This window comes from Olea europaea, unplaced genomic scaffold (assembly GCF_002742605.1).
Source record: "Olea europaea var. sylvestris unplaced genomic scaffold, O_europaea_v1 scaffold618, whole genome shotgun sequence".
NCBI classification, from domain to species: Eukaryota; Viridiplantae; Streptophyta; class Magnoliopsida; order Lamiales; family Oleaceae; genus Olea; species Olea europaea.
This window is the reverse complement of record NW_019264534.1, coordinates 172054-188293: the sequence shown is the minus strand read 5'-3', so window position 1 is coordinate 188293 and position 16240 is coordinate 172054. Positions and strand designations below refer to the sequence as shown.

Sequence of the window (16240 nt, the reverse complement as noted above, 5' to 3'; positions counted from 1 at the left end):
TTTTTTTTTTTTTTTTTTTGGTGGGGTCCTTAAGCCGCCTAGTTATACTTTCCTGTTTGATGAGACAAAAAGAAAGTTCTTTGATGGTTGTTGCAGGAATTGAACTGAACTGGCACACTTTTCAGATTATTCTCAAAGCCCTGCCATGTTCTATGGAGCGATCAACATTGATTTTATATTATTATCTTTGGTCGTTTTCATCGTCTGTTTGCTAATTGGCTTAATGCGTTCACGGCTCATGGGTTCTTGCTTTCTGCTCTAATGAAAGCATACAAGTAAATACTTCTAACAAAATTCAGGCTCAACTTGATATCATAAACAAGCCTGAGAGATGGTCTAGTCAAGCTTGATTTATATATTCGTTGTCTCGATGAGATGCACATGAAGCTTCATTGAGATGAATACCGTTGTTCTTGAGTAGCTCTGTAAATTTACCAAGCATTCACTAACTATTTGCCGTCTATGAGGTTAAGCTGAACTGCACTAGTTTACAAACTTAAGAATGTTCTCATTTTGGCTCCTCTCAAAACCCCATCCAATTTTGAAAGAGGTGTAGCTGACCAAAGGCGAAACTGTTTGCTACCTTTTTTTGGGGACTGATTTTCCATATGCGTTGATTCATTAGCCTTACTTAGGAATCCAACAAAGCAAAGATCTTCTTGTTAGTAAACATGGTTTTCTTAGATGCTGTTTGTTTGTTATTTATGCCCCTAACAAAAATTTAGTCAACCAGTATTCGCACTGCAAGCATTGGATCTTTCTAGCTTTTGGAATTACTTGTCATTTTAACAAATTTTTTTGCAACAAGTTTCTATTGCGGCTTATGATTTTCATTTTCATTCCATTCCATTCCATTCTCTTTTCTTCTTTCTGTGCTTTGAATGAGGTCCTTGACCTTGATATTTCCAATCGACACTACTTCCTGGAATCTTGAAAATATTCAATTCTAAGATTGGCCTAGGCATTGCAGTGTGTGCATGGAGAGAACTGTAACACGTGCTTTTGTCATCAAATATGTTCTAGTTCAGCACTAGTTGTATTATTGTTTCAGACTGTCCGTATATTTGTTGAAAACTAAATAAGCATTAGCAGTTTTAACCTCTTTCTTTCTTCTTTCTTCCTCCTTTATTTTTTTTTAAAATTTTTTTACACCTCACAAATTTCTTTTTCATGCAGGTGTTTATGCTGGAGATCCATCAAAACTGAGCATGAAAGCAGCATTTGGGAAAGTATGGAAACTAGAACAAAATGGTGGTAGTATCATCGGCGGAACCATTAAAGCAATCCAGGAGAAATCTAGTATCCCCAAGACACCACGAGATCCGTAATAACACGCTTCATCTAAGGCCTTTCTTATCGTTTATTTTGTCAGTTGTCCACATTGTTCATTAATTTAAAGCATTAATTCCGCAGACGATTACCGAAACCAAAGGGCCAAACTGTTGGATCGTTCAGGAAGGGCTTGATAATGTTACCTAACGCAATCTTTTCAAGGTATTCTTCGTCCTAATTTTACATCTGGAAAAGCAAAGTATATGCATTTCCTGCTACTAAGTTTAGACTTCTCTGTTTGTATATGATACTAATTTGGAGAAGTGTGAATGTTTCATATTTAAGGTTGGGTAACAAAGTCAAATTATCGTGGAATCTCTCAAGTATCACCAAGTCAGACAATGGACTATATACTTTGCTATATGAAACTCCAGATGGGATGGTTTCTCTGGAGAGTAAAAGTGTTGTAATGACTGTTCCATCCTATGTGGCTAGCTCTATATTGCATCCTGTTTCGGTAAGTGAAACTGGAATGGCTAAATTCGTCCCTGCTCTGTGTCTAACGTCGAGTCCTCCACGAGATTTCTGTTTACGGGTATAAGGTGCAAATCTATCCATTTTCTGGTCTTGGTGAATTTAGCTTTCCTAATACATAATCACCCCCCCATGTAGGCTGTTGCTGCTGACTCATTATCGAAGTTCTATTATCCCCCTGTTGCCGCAGTGACCATATCGTATCCGAAAGAAGCAATTCGTGAAGAATGTTTGATTGATGGTGAGCTAAAGGGGTTTGGACAGTTGCATCCCCGTTCCCAAGGTGTTGAAACTTTAGGTAAGTTACCATATTAACATGACTTGTAGTTGGAAGGTAGTATTAAGTACAATATACAACTGACTTCCTTTGAATGTTACACATCAAACTTATTTGATTATAACATGAAGGCTGCTATACCAATTATATAATCAACTTCCTGGTTTTTATTTCTTTCTGCAGGTACTATATACAGCTCATCACTTTTTCCTAACCGTGCACCACCTGGAAGGATTCTTCTTTTGAACTACATTGGAGGAGTAACTAATACTGGAATTATGTCAAAGGTGGGGCATTAGTTCACAAACCACAGCCTGGGGCCACTGTTCTTTGATTATTGAAGGGAAAATTTGTTGAACTGCAGGAAGGACATAGAAAAACTCATAGAAGAAATATAAATTCACGTTTTTTGAGACTTAATCACAATGAATCACAAAAGGAAAACTATCTAACACTCAAGTCTCCTCCTTAAAGGCTATATTTTGGTCTATGTTAGAAAGAGAGAGCGCAGCACTGTTTGATCAATACCCCCACCTATCCCATCCCATTTATAATAGGGAACAAGACGTCCTGGTTCAATGAATCCGAAATTCAATCATTATAACGATCGTTATCAAGTTAAGTTCCCCTCTACCATAAAACAATGGATTTTTTGAAATCTATAATCACGAGGAAGTAATAGGCTAAGTCTCATCTTCTTTTCTAGCAATTATGCATCATATCTAAATTTCTATTAATGAATGTCACTAGCATTAGTGGTGATTGCATTATCCATAGTTAAAATTGTCTGCTTTAACTTTTATCCATGCTTCTCATCTAGAAAGGTTATCTGGTCCTGATACGATGACTGTATCTTGAAACTATCAACTTTACTTTTTTTAAACTTTAAAATCTTTTTCGTGCTTGTGTTGAGGTTCCACTATTGGACACTAAATAAGTTTCTCCAAGGAGTGTTAGATGTCATGTTTGTGGGTGGCTAAAACAAGCTTTCTAGGTTGCAGAACCCAGGTCTTATTATATTTCTATCCGGAAAGGAAGTATCAGAATGGGAATTTGTTGGGATAAAACCATAGCTGCCTGTGATTGGCTTCTGGTTAAAATAGACCTGATATTTTTATTTTAAAGCAATATGTCAGTCATCTATTTTAATATGCACGGTCATTTTATTGTGCGTTTTCTATTTCTAGACATTCATGCATACTTGTTCTGCCTTTGGAGCAGCATCTTTAATTTCAGATGTGCACACAGCACACAAGCATATGCATCATATATATACAGTAATGACATCCTAAGGACTGATGCTTAGTTTATATTAAGCACCGGTCACATGACACACCAATTAATTGGTGAATCATTAAATTCATGTGACCTACCATTAATTTATTCACCAAATAATGATGTGTCATATCACCTGTGCTTAGTATAAGTTAAGCATCGATATTTAGGAGATTATTTCTCTCTATGTGTGTGTGTATTCTGGTCATTTCCTTACTGCTGATTCTTTGAGCAGACAGAAAGCCAACTCGTGGAGGCAGTGGATCGTGATCTGAGAAAGATGCTAATAAATCCCAATGCACAGGAACCACTAGTTTTGGGAATCCGTAAGTGGCCACAAGCTATTCCACAATTTAATGTTGGTCATTTGGATGTCTTAGATGCTGCAAAATCCGCTCTGAATGATGGTGGTTTTAAAGGTGTGTTTCTTGGGGGTAACTATGTATCTGGTGTAGCCTTGGGCAGATGCGTGGAAGGGGCATATGAAGTTGCAGCAGAGGTAACAGATTTCTTGTCGTTTGTTCAAACTTCCTAGTTTTAAGTTAAAAGAATAGTGGATTCAGAAACGGACAGTGAGAGTTTTCTCCTCTACTGCCATTGTGAAAATGGTAGGTCCTTGATGCTCTCCTTTAGTTTTGTTTAATGCATCGTCTTTTAATTGCAGTTTGTTTGACTAATACCAAGTAATGTGAAGGTTTAATGTCATTGTATATTTGCTTTTCTAGATAAGCACAAGTGAGGCCAAATATTATGATATCTGTGGCAATTTGAAATTTGTACTGTGTTAACCTTGTAGTATTATTTGATTGAAATGAGATAAGATGTGATGCATCTCGTCTTAAACCTCTCCAGTGAGGAATAAAGGAAATTAATAATGTACTACGAATTTATTTTGAGCCGGTAGAGACTGACAGGGCCTAATCGTGCAGAAAGTCATTGCCATTAGATATGTTACTAATTGATAATATTCTTGTGCGGAATAATGCACAACATACAATAGTTAACGACAAGACTATATAACAAGTTGAATTTTTTTCTCTCTTTATGAAATGAACAAATAGATGTGTACAAACTACTAACAATTCCAAGTAAATTCCACTAGATTATTGGAAAACAAGAAGGCACTTGGAAAAGAAGAATGAATTAGAGCATGTTTGGTACAGCTTAAATTTGTAACCAATTTTGATCAATATAAATTTATATACATGATAAAAAAAATAAAAATAAAAAATAAATAAAACTTAATTACATACAAATTTAGATCTAAAGTCACAGCTAACGGTACGAGGACAATTGAATAGGAGCTCGACCTTTGTATAGAAGATTTGAGTCATACAGCTCTTTATTAACAAGTGAGGAAATGGGAAAAGCGTCGACTGCAAAGCAAAAGAAGGTGCACCAAGTACGAAGAGCCGAGCCATATTGTGCAATGAATAATTTGAAACGCCAAGTCTTTTTATTCTTGTGACTTATCTATATTATTAAGAGTAACGTGTTCCATCCACAATTGAGTAGTGGCTTAATGCTGATGAACAAGTCACAGGTGAATTCTCGTATACCATTGTTGACTAAGCCGTAATTCTCCAAACTGGAAACAAATGTGTTTGTTAATAGTTATGTATGTAAGTAAAACCCATATGGTTTCATTATCTGAATTCTGAAATAGAGAAATTTAGAAATGCTTTTTCCATTTCAAAGTAGCAACAAAATCGGCCACTCTATTTCATATACTGCTATATCTAATCCAATTCTATCAGTGTGCATATTATCTAGATAGGGTTATCGGCGCAAAGTGCCCGATAAGTGCATTTTGTGCACTTATTTGGATCATATTACAAAGTTTTATATCATGAAAATGTTGATTTTTACTTGGTCAATTTTCATTTATTTCAATGATGGACATGTTTATAACGCAATTGGAAAAGAAAATGGGAAAATTCAAAGTATGATGACTAAATTAAAACATTTTAATAGTTGATTCGGACCAGAAAATGAAGATTCAAGATATTGCGGTTCAATTGGATGCAATTGAAAGTTGAAAAGTTGAAATTGCAAGAGAAATGATTTAAAAGAATCACGAATTGAATTTGGGGGCTAAAATGCAACATTCAAAAGTTTTTATAATTGGGGCGACTGCCCATTTATTTAGAGTAGGCAATTGCCCAACATCAACGAACAATTATTGAGGCGAAAAAATTAGCATAGGAATTCGACTAGGCCAATCGTGGTGAAAATTCTGGTTTCATTATCTAACTGAAATTCTGATGGAAACAAATCTTGAGATGTATTTTAAAATTCTAAAGCCATCCCTAAGCATTCACCACACATTCCTAAGGGTTTTGAGAGCATAGAAGGAGGCAAGAAAACGCGAAGATTCAATTCAATAATTAATTGGGTAATGTCGTTTCTTCAATATTCTTTTTGTTTTCTCATTTTCACCATGCTAGGCTAGATTTATATGTACTATGAAAATGATGAACCATGTGATATGACTTTTTAATCTTTAGTTATATATATATGACATTAAAAACACGTTATTTGATATTGAATGGTTTATATGAATTTCTTTTCTCCATGATTGTTGTGCACGGTAATTGTGTGAATATCATGGCTTACTTTATGTATTCGAAAGAAGGAAAATAGACTCGACGTGGTGTAAATCGTTGTAGAGTCCATATAAAATATATCGATATGTTTTATGTGAATCTTTAAGTGTTCATAAAAATTTATGCATTATTGTGTATTCGCATCCATGATAAAAATATAATCAGATCGTATATGAGAACATGTTCAACATTACTCAAGAGAAAATGTTGAATAAAATAGGAACATTGATTCATCAAAATTCAACCTCTCAAAGTGTAAAACTAAGTTTAAAAGGGATTATTGTATGGAAATTCGCAATCCTAGTAGTTTGTCATTCATTGAGGACATCAACTTGCATTTAAACAACACATGCATCTAATTTAGTTAATTCATTCATAATTGCATACATAGTTTACTTTAGTTATAATTTCATCACAACAAACACATTCTCATCATTCCTGTTTCGATTAAGATTAAGGTAATAAAAATTGAACTAAGTCAATCCTTGTGGGATGAACTTGGACTCACAACTCACTTTATTACTTATTAAGAAACCCTATATTTGCGGTGATTTTAATTCGATATATAATTTCATGAACAGTACTTTTGCCCTTATTGCAGAATATCCTATTCTTTCGGATTGACAAAAAATCCCTAGTCATCCATCCCCATTATTGGTGTCATTAAATACACTTAAAAGAGGGCAAAAATGAATAATTTTGAAATTGGATAATTGGTACAAAATCTACCGACTTTTGACTCTATTGTGAAATATCCTTATCCTTTCAAATTGATGAAAATCCCCAGATAACCTTTTAAGTGTGGAATACAACATTTTCTTTCATTTTCTCAATAAAATCATGTAAAATGACAAATATACGCCCCTCTTTAAATAAAACAAAATAAAATGAAGAAAAAAATAAAGAATTAATTGCAACAGTTGTCTCAAATTTTTCAAAAAAAATAGAAACAAATACCAAATAATTAATTAAAAATTAAAAAATAAAAACAATTACTTTCTCTCCCACCAACCCTATCTTCCACCACCACTACCTAGAGATGACGAAAGAACCTAGTAGGTCATTGGCTCGGCTAATTTCGGGACGAACCTGAGATCAAGCGAGCGGGTGGCTTTAACGATGAGCAGCATGTGGCAAGCTTACGAGTCTAAAGCAACCAAATGGTCACTCTAAAAAAATGAGCTTTTGGTCACTTTATGAGAGTTTTGTGACTATTTTTCAACAGTCACAAAACTTTCAATGTGACCACTACGGTTTTCAACATTACCAATAATTTAAAAAAAAAAAAAAGCCTCTATAAATACTTCATTATTCAATCCATTTTCACATAAATCATTTACAACTCCATTCTACATTCTCTCTACAACTAAATTACTTTCAATTTATACATTTTACATCATTATACAATTTAAATCTCAATTCAATTCCCTACATTCTACATTATTCAATTTCTATATTTCGTCTTTATTCAATTTACATTCTCTACTATAATTTTGTTTCATTTTTATGCATTTCAATTTATTACATACAAATGAATCACAATTCTTCTGTTGAAAACTTGTTCAATGGCCACTCACCTATGATGCCACAGTTCATTTTGACAATTAATTTCTTTCGATCTCGAGAAAATTTCCTTTTCAGACGATTTGTCAAATTTTAGTGTTGATGATGATCACGAAAATAATAATTTAATTTATTTGGATGACATTAATAAAAAAGTTGAAACTAGAATTTCACAATGCAAGAGCGAAGTGAAAGGGTAAAAAATTTGTAAAGTGTTGGAAACACTTTAAATTCATTTCAACGTGTCATATAGTTGACAAAGTTCAAGAGTGTAAAGCAATGTGTAAATATTACCAAACACGATTGTCATGTCAAAAGGGTATCGGTACTACCCATCTCAACCGTCACTACCTCAAATGTACGACAAAACATGAGCTTGTTAGTGGAACATAGACACAACTGCAATTTAGTACTCCTTCTCTCAGTAGCAATTCTACAACATTCGGCACATGGATGTATTCGGAGGAAAATACTCATGAAGGAATGGCGAAGTACATTGTCGGTGCTGAGTTACTACTAATTATAGTGGACAACGAACATTTCATACAGTTCGTGAAAGAATATTTTCAACCAAGATATATTAAGTTAAGCGGAAACACTCTTCGTTCCGATTTCATAGATTATTTCATTAAACACTATAAACAATTGATTCAAGATTTACAAAAATATGTTGTGTAATATCGTTTTCTTCGTATTTATAGAATGCATTAATAAAAAATGTTATATAACTACAACTGCACATTACATGACCCACTTTAAGTTACGCTAGTGATGGTAAAATGGCTTGTCAGCTAGGCCTGCCCGTGGTTTGACCCGCGGGTCAGCTTGATATTAAAAAAAATAAAATTATAAAGGCAACTGGCTGCTGCCTTAATAAAGGCAATTGGCACGTTGCCTTTATAACCGAGTTGGCTTGGCTTGGTAATGTCCAAACCAGAAGCTCGAGTTGAGTCTTGATTTTTTTGTTGAGCTTTTGCTTGGTTTGGCTCGGTTCATTGACAACCCTAAGTTACGCACAAAAGAATAATTACTTTTAAGATAATTGAGTATCCTTATAATGCTAGCAACATATTTAATATTTTTTATGCAAGTTATAGAAATAATATCGTTGCGAAAATAAAATTCGCTCTTTTACATTTGATAATGTTGGTGTTGCTAAGCCTATTATACATAAACTATATAGGGTTCTTAATCTTTATTTTACTGATTGTCTATTTCATGTTCGTTGTGTCATATTTTTATTTTGATTGTGCGAGACGGTTTGAAACATGTTAAATTGACGTATGGCTTAGATGTAACTCGATTTACTTATTTGTTGAGATCATATGAATTTAAAATGATGATGATGAGTCTGTTTTGCCTAATACTAATTGGGAATTAACTTTTAAAGTTAAAATAGTTTTTGACAAGTTTTTATAATTCTACAAATATATTGCCCCACTAGTTCTAGAGTTTTTGAAAGTCTTTTTGTTGTTGTAAGAACTTTTAATAAATATATAAATGATCCCGATTTAGCTTGAATATTATTTTATATGAAACTAGAGTTTAGAACATATCTGGAAAACTTGTCTATGTTATTTCCTTTGACATGTGTAATGGACCCCATGTACAATTTGAAAAGTAAAGTACTAAACATATTATTAGACAAATCACAAATTCTTTATATTTTAATGCTCATATTACTTATTTTAATTTATAAAACATGTTAACTTCCATGTATGAATTATATGTACAACGATTGAGTGCAAATGTTAGTCAAGCACCCTCCACACCCCCATAACATTAATCTTCAAGAAGATGATGAGGAAATTTTAAATTTATTTATGGACATTAGGGACGAAAAATTTGATGCAGGTTCTTCTAATATATCTCTTGCATATAGTCAGACATCAGAAGCATGTGCAGCTCCAACTGGAATGTCTGCTGAATTGCATAGATAATTTTAATCATCAAATGCTTAGAAATATAGAAATTGTTGATGCATTGAAATTTGATTTACTTGATTTTTGGCAACGTTATAAACGTAGATGTTTTACTATTTTTGTGATTGCAAAATTCTACTAACGCCTCCAATTAACATCATAATTTCGAAGTCTTTTTTTAGTGTAGGTAAACAAACTTTGTCCGTGTTCAGGAGTTGATTCAAAGAAAACATTTTTGAAAGCTTAATGTATGTAAAGAATTGACAAGATGCTCATTTTTTAATAAAAAATAGGTATGTCAAAATTGTGTGTAGTCATATAAATGATATTGAGCCCTCGTTTGATTCCCATTTTTTGGCTACAAAAATGAAAAATATGATCATTATCCATCAAATCAAGTCACGATAATTGACTTTCTATTTCTTGTATGGGTACCGTAATGACTATATTTTTTATTCTCATTCTTAATAAAATGAGAATCAAATGGGGCCTTAATTGCATTATATAATCAAACTTTGTTACTTTTTTAATAATATTTTGTTTTCCAAAGAAATTGTTCACGTAACAAGTTGTGTGTAATTTTAACTCAGTCTACTCGAAAATTAATTAGCCAGCTCGGTCCATTGTCATCTCCACTACTTCCAACAAAGTACACAACTAGTAACCATCAAATTCTTTACAAATCCATCAACATAAACTTCATCAAGACTCCTCTCTCACCTGCACCAACTATCTACCAAAACCTCTTCTTATATCCTTTTCAGAGACTCCACCAACCAACAACCCACCAAACTTTTTATTTTATTTTAATGACTGAAGCAAATCAAATATGTTATTACTTTTGTGAATAAGAATATGTACATGGAGGAGAATAAATTTGGGATCGCGAGGGGTAGCACTTTGATTGTTAAGAGTGAGTCCACCGCATAGGAATATGTATGTGGAGGAGGGTGAATTTTCAATACCACCACCTTCACAACCATGTTAGGGGTTCGACAAACCGAAACCCCCAATAGAGTGCACTGTCAATAACCATCAAATTCCATACAAATCCATTACCATGAGAAGAGCTTCATCGAGACTCCTCTGTCACCTCCGCCAACCATCCACCAAAACCTCTTCTTATATCCTTTTCAGAGACTCCACCAACCAACAACCCACCAAACTTTTTATTTTATTTTAATGACTGAAGCAAATCAAATATGTTATTACTTTTGTGAATAAGAATATGTACATGGAGGAGAATAAATTTGGGATCGCGAGGGGTAGCACTTTGATTGTTAAGAGTGAGTCCACCGCATAGGAATATGTATGTGGAGGAGGGTGAATTTTCAATACCACCACCTTCACAACCATGTTAGAAGTCATAATCATTTTAACATTTCTTTGACCCTGTTGAAGAATGTGAGAACTTCAAGTTTGGGGGTAGAATATGAACTTTAAACTCTATTGGAAAGGGAATGGTGGTGGGGGTGATTGTAGAAGATGGGGTAGGTAGAAGAGAAAGAGATTTCTTTTTTTAGTTTAACTTTTTTTAATTAGTCATTTGGGACTCATTTGTAATTTTTAAAAAAAATTTGAGACTACTATTACAATTAATTCTTTATTTTTTTTCTTTATTCTATTTTATTTTATTTAAAGAAGAGGATACATTCGTCATTTCACAAAGCTTTATTGAAAACCTGAAAAAATTGATTGTATTTTGCACTTAAAATGTCGTCTAAGTGGGGTTTTCACTAATCTTTTGCAGTAGAGTGAAAGGTTGGGAGAATTTTGCACCAATTAACCAATTTCAAAATTTCTCATTTTGGCCCTCTTTAAGTGGATTTAATGGTAGCTTTAACGGGGATGAACGATAAGGAGGTCTACCGCACCTCAAATGACATATAGGAGATTTTTTTGTCAATCTGATTGGCAGGTTTCATTTCATCCTTTTTTATTTTTTTATTTTTTGCATTTGTCAATAAGAAGTGGACAGTTGGCTACCCATACAAAGCCTGTGAAACTTTCTGTGTACGTGTACCATGACTAATTTATTTGAAACTACCCAAAGAAGGAAAAATGTATGATTTGTTGTCTTGTCAACATAATTGAAGTAAAATTTCTAGGCTTAAGCTAGTTACAGAACATTTCAGTTTAGTTTCGTTATTTAATTGAAAGGATAAATACACCACAATTTTAATTTTTTGCGCCACATTTTAATTGCATTTAAAGTTCTTAACTTTTTGCTCATTATAGTATTTATATTCCTAACGATTTTACATGTCATTCTTATCTTCAAACTTTCCATCGGTTAACAAATTTTATATTTAATAATAGTTTTATGTCCTAAAGTTCGTTAAAATGACGTCAAACAATTTATTTTTCCATCATAGTCTAAAAAAAAAACAAAGTACGAAAGAATATTTTGGGCTCATTTCAAAGCGTAAAACAAAATATCTGGATATAAATCATCATCAATGACAAGACGTGCTAATTAGCTGAAGATTGAAGATAAGAATTTAACAAAAAGAAGTTAAAAAACAAATTGTTACAGTGAATAATTGATGAGTTTAATTGTAATTAAAATGTATTGTAACAAATAAAAATTATGTTGGTAATATAACCATCCTAATTGAAAATGTACAAATAATTTAATAAGATTACTTAAACGAGGATTAACTGAAAACAATATACTCCAAAAAATAAAAATTATTGCTCCACTATATTCAGTGTTTGTTTGTATCCCATTATTTGTGAGTAATGTAGTATGAAATAGTGATTGATGTTAAAATGTGTGATTAAAAATGAAAGAATTTTTTTTGATTTACCTGTAATATTATTTTAATGAAAAATGTGTAATTAAAAATGAGTACTATAAACAAAATAAATAGAAATGGAAAAATAGTAGACAAACAAAGCCTCGGTAAAAAACAAGTCTAACGTTCCAAAACATAAAAACATTTTTATATTAAAAGAGCCTCTTTTACCTTGCAGAGAAAATAGTATTTTAGTTTTTTTTTTTTTTTTTTTTTTAAAAAAAGTTGGACAGTATTTTGAGAAATATTTATATATATATATTTTAAGGCTATTTGAGTAACTTTCCCTAAATGAAAACCAAGTGGGCAGGCCCACGAGCCTAGAGAGATTTGGGTCAATTTTCATAAGTGCCAAGGACCTAGAGCCCGAGCCAAGTTTTTGTGTGTGTGGACCCCACAAAAGGGAAAACGCACGATAACTTTAGCCCTATTCATAGTTTCAAAATTCAAAAGATTATTCGACCGTTGCTCACTCTTTCACTTCCCTGAAAGATTAGTTTAAAGAATTTGGATTCTTGTTCGATTTTCTCCATAAGCTCGAAGACTATGCACCTCTCAATAACCGCAAGACGCCATGGCTGGCAACGCCCTCTGCACCCTTTACAGGTTCTTAAATATCTCTTTATTTGTATTGGTATTTTTACACCAATTTTCTCTTCAAATGTATTATCCTGAATTCCACTACTTACAATCCACTTGTGTAACATCATGTCGTCTGAAAACTAGGACCTTATCAGCTTTATATTTTACTGAGATCCTGGCATTAACACCAGTTATTTTTTTTCGGGGATCGCAATTAAATTATGATTTTGCTTGTGGAATTGAATTGCAGATTGTGGGAATATCAGTTTTCTGTTCCCTTGTAGCTTCATTCTATTGCTTCCTCGGGATTTTCCTTAGCAACAGAATCGCCGAGATTACCCTCATCACAGTCTTCTCATTCGCAGTACTTTTCACGTTCCTTTCTATTCTGTTTGATTCAATAAATTTTTAAGTTAAACCCCCTAAATCCCATCCAATTTAAAAGAATTATCATTGCTATCGGTCCATTCTATCGTTTTTGCAGGCAGTTTCTGTTGCTATGTTGTTTATTAGATGTGCAGCCATTGATCCTACTGATAAGACCAGATTTAGATTTAGAAAGAAGAAGAGAAAGGGCGATTATATTGGTTTTCCAAAGCTAAATAATTGGCACATACTAGGCAGGATTTTTGTAAGGCTCTTCAAAAGGATGGAGCGTAGGATCCTTAGGACTTGCATAAGAAGAAAGTACCTGGGTCTTTGGAAGAGTACCATTCAAATGGAACCTCTTATCCCATTTCCACTTATCGTCAAGGATGATGCTATAGCACCCGATCCAAAAGATGAAGACATCTCGTTTTGCTCTATTTGTGATTTTGAGGTTGGATGAAGACATATTTCAATACCATAGAGATATTATTCAAATTGCACCCTTTAAGTAATTCTATTTTAGCTATACTAAAAGCTTTTATCCCTTCTCCTCAGGTGAAAAAGCACAGCAAGCACTGCAGGACCTGCAATCGTTGTGTTGAGGGATTTGATCATCACTGCAGGGCAAGAGAGCATTTTATCTTTGCTGCACCATTATGTGTGCCATTTCTTCCACGTATTAAAACTTCTTGTGATGACGAATACTTATTGTTTATGTCATTTCAGTGGTTGAACAACTGTGTTGGGAGAAAGAATTACACTGCCTTCATTCTTCTGCTGATCTCTGTCTTGATAATGGTGACACATTCTTACGTTTTATCCATCTGTGTGATCATTTTTATTTGTCCCTCCACTGTCATATGCTAACAGCTGAATGTTTTTATTTGTGTAGCTCATCGTGGAAGGAGGAACTGCTATTGCAATATTCGTCAGGTGCTTTGCAGATAAAATAGGAATACAACAGGAGCTAAACAGAAGACACTATGAGAAATTCCCAAGAGGAGTTCTTGCAGCCATATCAGTAATAAAATTGTTATGCTTATCATTCTCTGTCATTCGCTACCCTTAGATATGCACTTCAAGGTTTCAGTTATTGACTTGCAGGTTTTGTTGGTGTTTGTGACCGCCTATAGCATGGCAGCATTGGGACAGCTCTTCTTCTTTCACTTAATTCTCATAAAAAAGGTATTACAGAATTTTCCTTTATAGGGGTTTCAAGTTTATTTTTTTATATCAAATGCCCAGCACAAATATAGCTAACTACATATCATGGCTTCTATAGTTGGGAACATGGCTTTTTCTTTCTGGACTAATGTATCAACTTAAACGGAAGAGCACTACATATGTTATATTACGAGTGAATATAATCAGAACAAATGTCCTTCAATGTCTAATTTTTATAACAATGTATACTGTGCTGAAGCTAGAGCTTCCACTAAGGCTACTAATTTCTGCAACCTTGAATATATGGCACACTGAGTTGCCTACGTTTCAGTAGATTTTGACAATCTCCAATGTTTCCCTTCAAATTATTGAATGATAGAAGGACTACTGTCTAAGAGGCAAACTAGTTTGTTCTGACTGACTTACTCTTTTCCCAATTTTGCTTCCCATGTTTGAAAATAAAAGGTAACGTTTTTGGCAGGGGATTTCAACATATGAGTACATTTTGGCCATGAAGGAAGAGAACGAGTCTATGGAACTAGAATCACTTGAAGATTCTGACCTTTCATCGGAAGATGAGATTTTTGACAATGATTCACCTAAAAATTCACCATTTATCTCGCAATTTATATGCAAAGAAGGAAGAATGGACCAGGTAATATGCAAGCATGCGTCTAGCATCCATAAAAATTATCCTGCTCGCGTCTCACTATATATGATTTTTTACAGTTTCAGAAGACACAAAAATTGTCCATAAGGATTGATGAACAACCTGAATCGTCTACCTTGAAGAAAAAGAAAGGGTTCCATGCAAGCATTGACCCATGGAAACTAATAAATGTAAGCCGAGAGAAAGCTCTACTTGCAGCTGAGAAGGCAAAGGAAAGGCTTGGGAAACAGAAGGAGATGTTGGTGGAAAGTGATCCAATGAAGCCACTACCTCTGGAACTGAAAAGTGGTCCGCTGATGAAACTAGATAAAAATAAAAGTATGGCACCTCTAATCTCAAAAGGGGGATTTGTAGGATCACCTGGACAATTTTCAAGTCCGAGAAGACGGCTTTCTTGTTCTCCATCGCAAAAGCACAAGTATAAAAGCGATTTTGATTTGAAGTTGACTCGGATCTCCACAGAACTGGAGACCTATATATCAAGACAGGTAGTATGCTCAGTTGTAAGGAATGATGGGAGTGCGACTTCTCCAAGATGAGGTAGAGACAACAATCTAATTTTAGGTTCTCAGCCTTTGAGAAAGATCTATTGTTTGTTTATTTGTAATATCGACTTACATATTGCGGAGGAGATTTCATATTGAAAGTTTGAAACACACACGTACATATATGCCTTTCTCAGCAATAACACAAAACATCATCTACAATAGACAGAGAGATGTTCAAAAGGTTGACATTTTGTATCATTATTAGTTTTCATGATTCAGTTATTGAGTCACTTATATAATTATTATTTACCTACTCTTACATGAGCACTTGAACCAATTAACCAAATAATGCTTATTACCTCCTCTTAGTGTGTGAGCTCTTTTGCTTAAAATAGTTTTTTGACATTCTACTTAAACTCACATCACTATTTGTAAGTATTATGCCCTAGGTCCAATCGACTTTGGACATAAATACTTTTATATATAATTAATGCAATTAAATGGCAGATCTATTATTTAATTAATAGACAATTAAATAAATAATAGAGTCCGTAGATTCAAATATTTTAATTTGTTAATCACAAGGAGTTGTGATTGTGAGATACAAATTACATCTGATTGAATCTTAAATCATCCGTGGTCGTAAGTAATAACGAGATACGGATATCGTTATTACGGATAGACCATCACGTGTGGCATTTCTTACTTGTGAAGTAAGTA

At 33.7% G+C, this 16240-nt stretch overlaps 2 protein-coding genes across 3 annotated transcripts in view; both read left to right on the top strand.

The window, feature by feature from the left end:
* Nucleotides 1-4185, top strand: part of LOC111389763 (protoporphyrinogen oxidase, chloroplastic) — a 7021-nt gene extending 2836 nt beyond the window's left edge. For both annotated transcript variants that reach the window (XM_023014729.1, XM_023014730.1), the window contains 6 exons: nucleotides 1177-1324; nucleotides 1414-1494; nucleotides 1618-1789; nucleotides 1945-2104; nucleotides 2267-2370; nucleotides 3594-4185. In XM_023014729.1, coding sequence (XP_022870497.1) covers nucleotides 1177-1324; nucleotides 1414-1494; nucleotides 1618-1789; nucleotides 1945-2104; nucleotides 2267-2370; nucleotides 3594-3893 — 965 coding nt within the window. In that variant the 3' untranslated portion in view covers nucleotides 3894-4185. The remainder of the gene's footprint in view (nucleotides 1-1176; nucleotides 1325-1413; nucleotides 1495-1617; nucleotides 1790-1944; nucleotides 2105-2266; nucleotides 2371-3593) is intronic.
* An 8528-nt stretch (nucleotides 4186-12713) lies between these two features.
* LOC111389762 (protein S-acyltransferase 18) lies at nucleotides 12714-15833 on the top strand. Its single transcript, XM_023014728.1, has 9 exons — nucleotides 12714-12853; nucleotides 13080-13193; nucleotides 13314-13649; nucleotides 13754-13822; nucleotides 13925-13996; nucleotides 14091-14219; nucleotides 14303-14383; nucleotides 14844-15017; nucleotides 15092-15833. The coding sequence occupies exons 1-9, from the start codon at nucleotides 12794-12796 to the stop codon at nucleotides 15569-15571; spliced, it is 1515 nt and encodes a 504-aa protein (XP_022870496.1). The 5' UTR covers nucleotides 12714-12793; the 3' UTR covers nucleotides 15572-15833.
* Nucleotides 15834-16240: the final 407 nt, after the last annotated feature.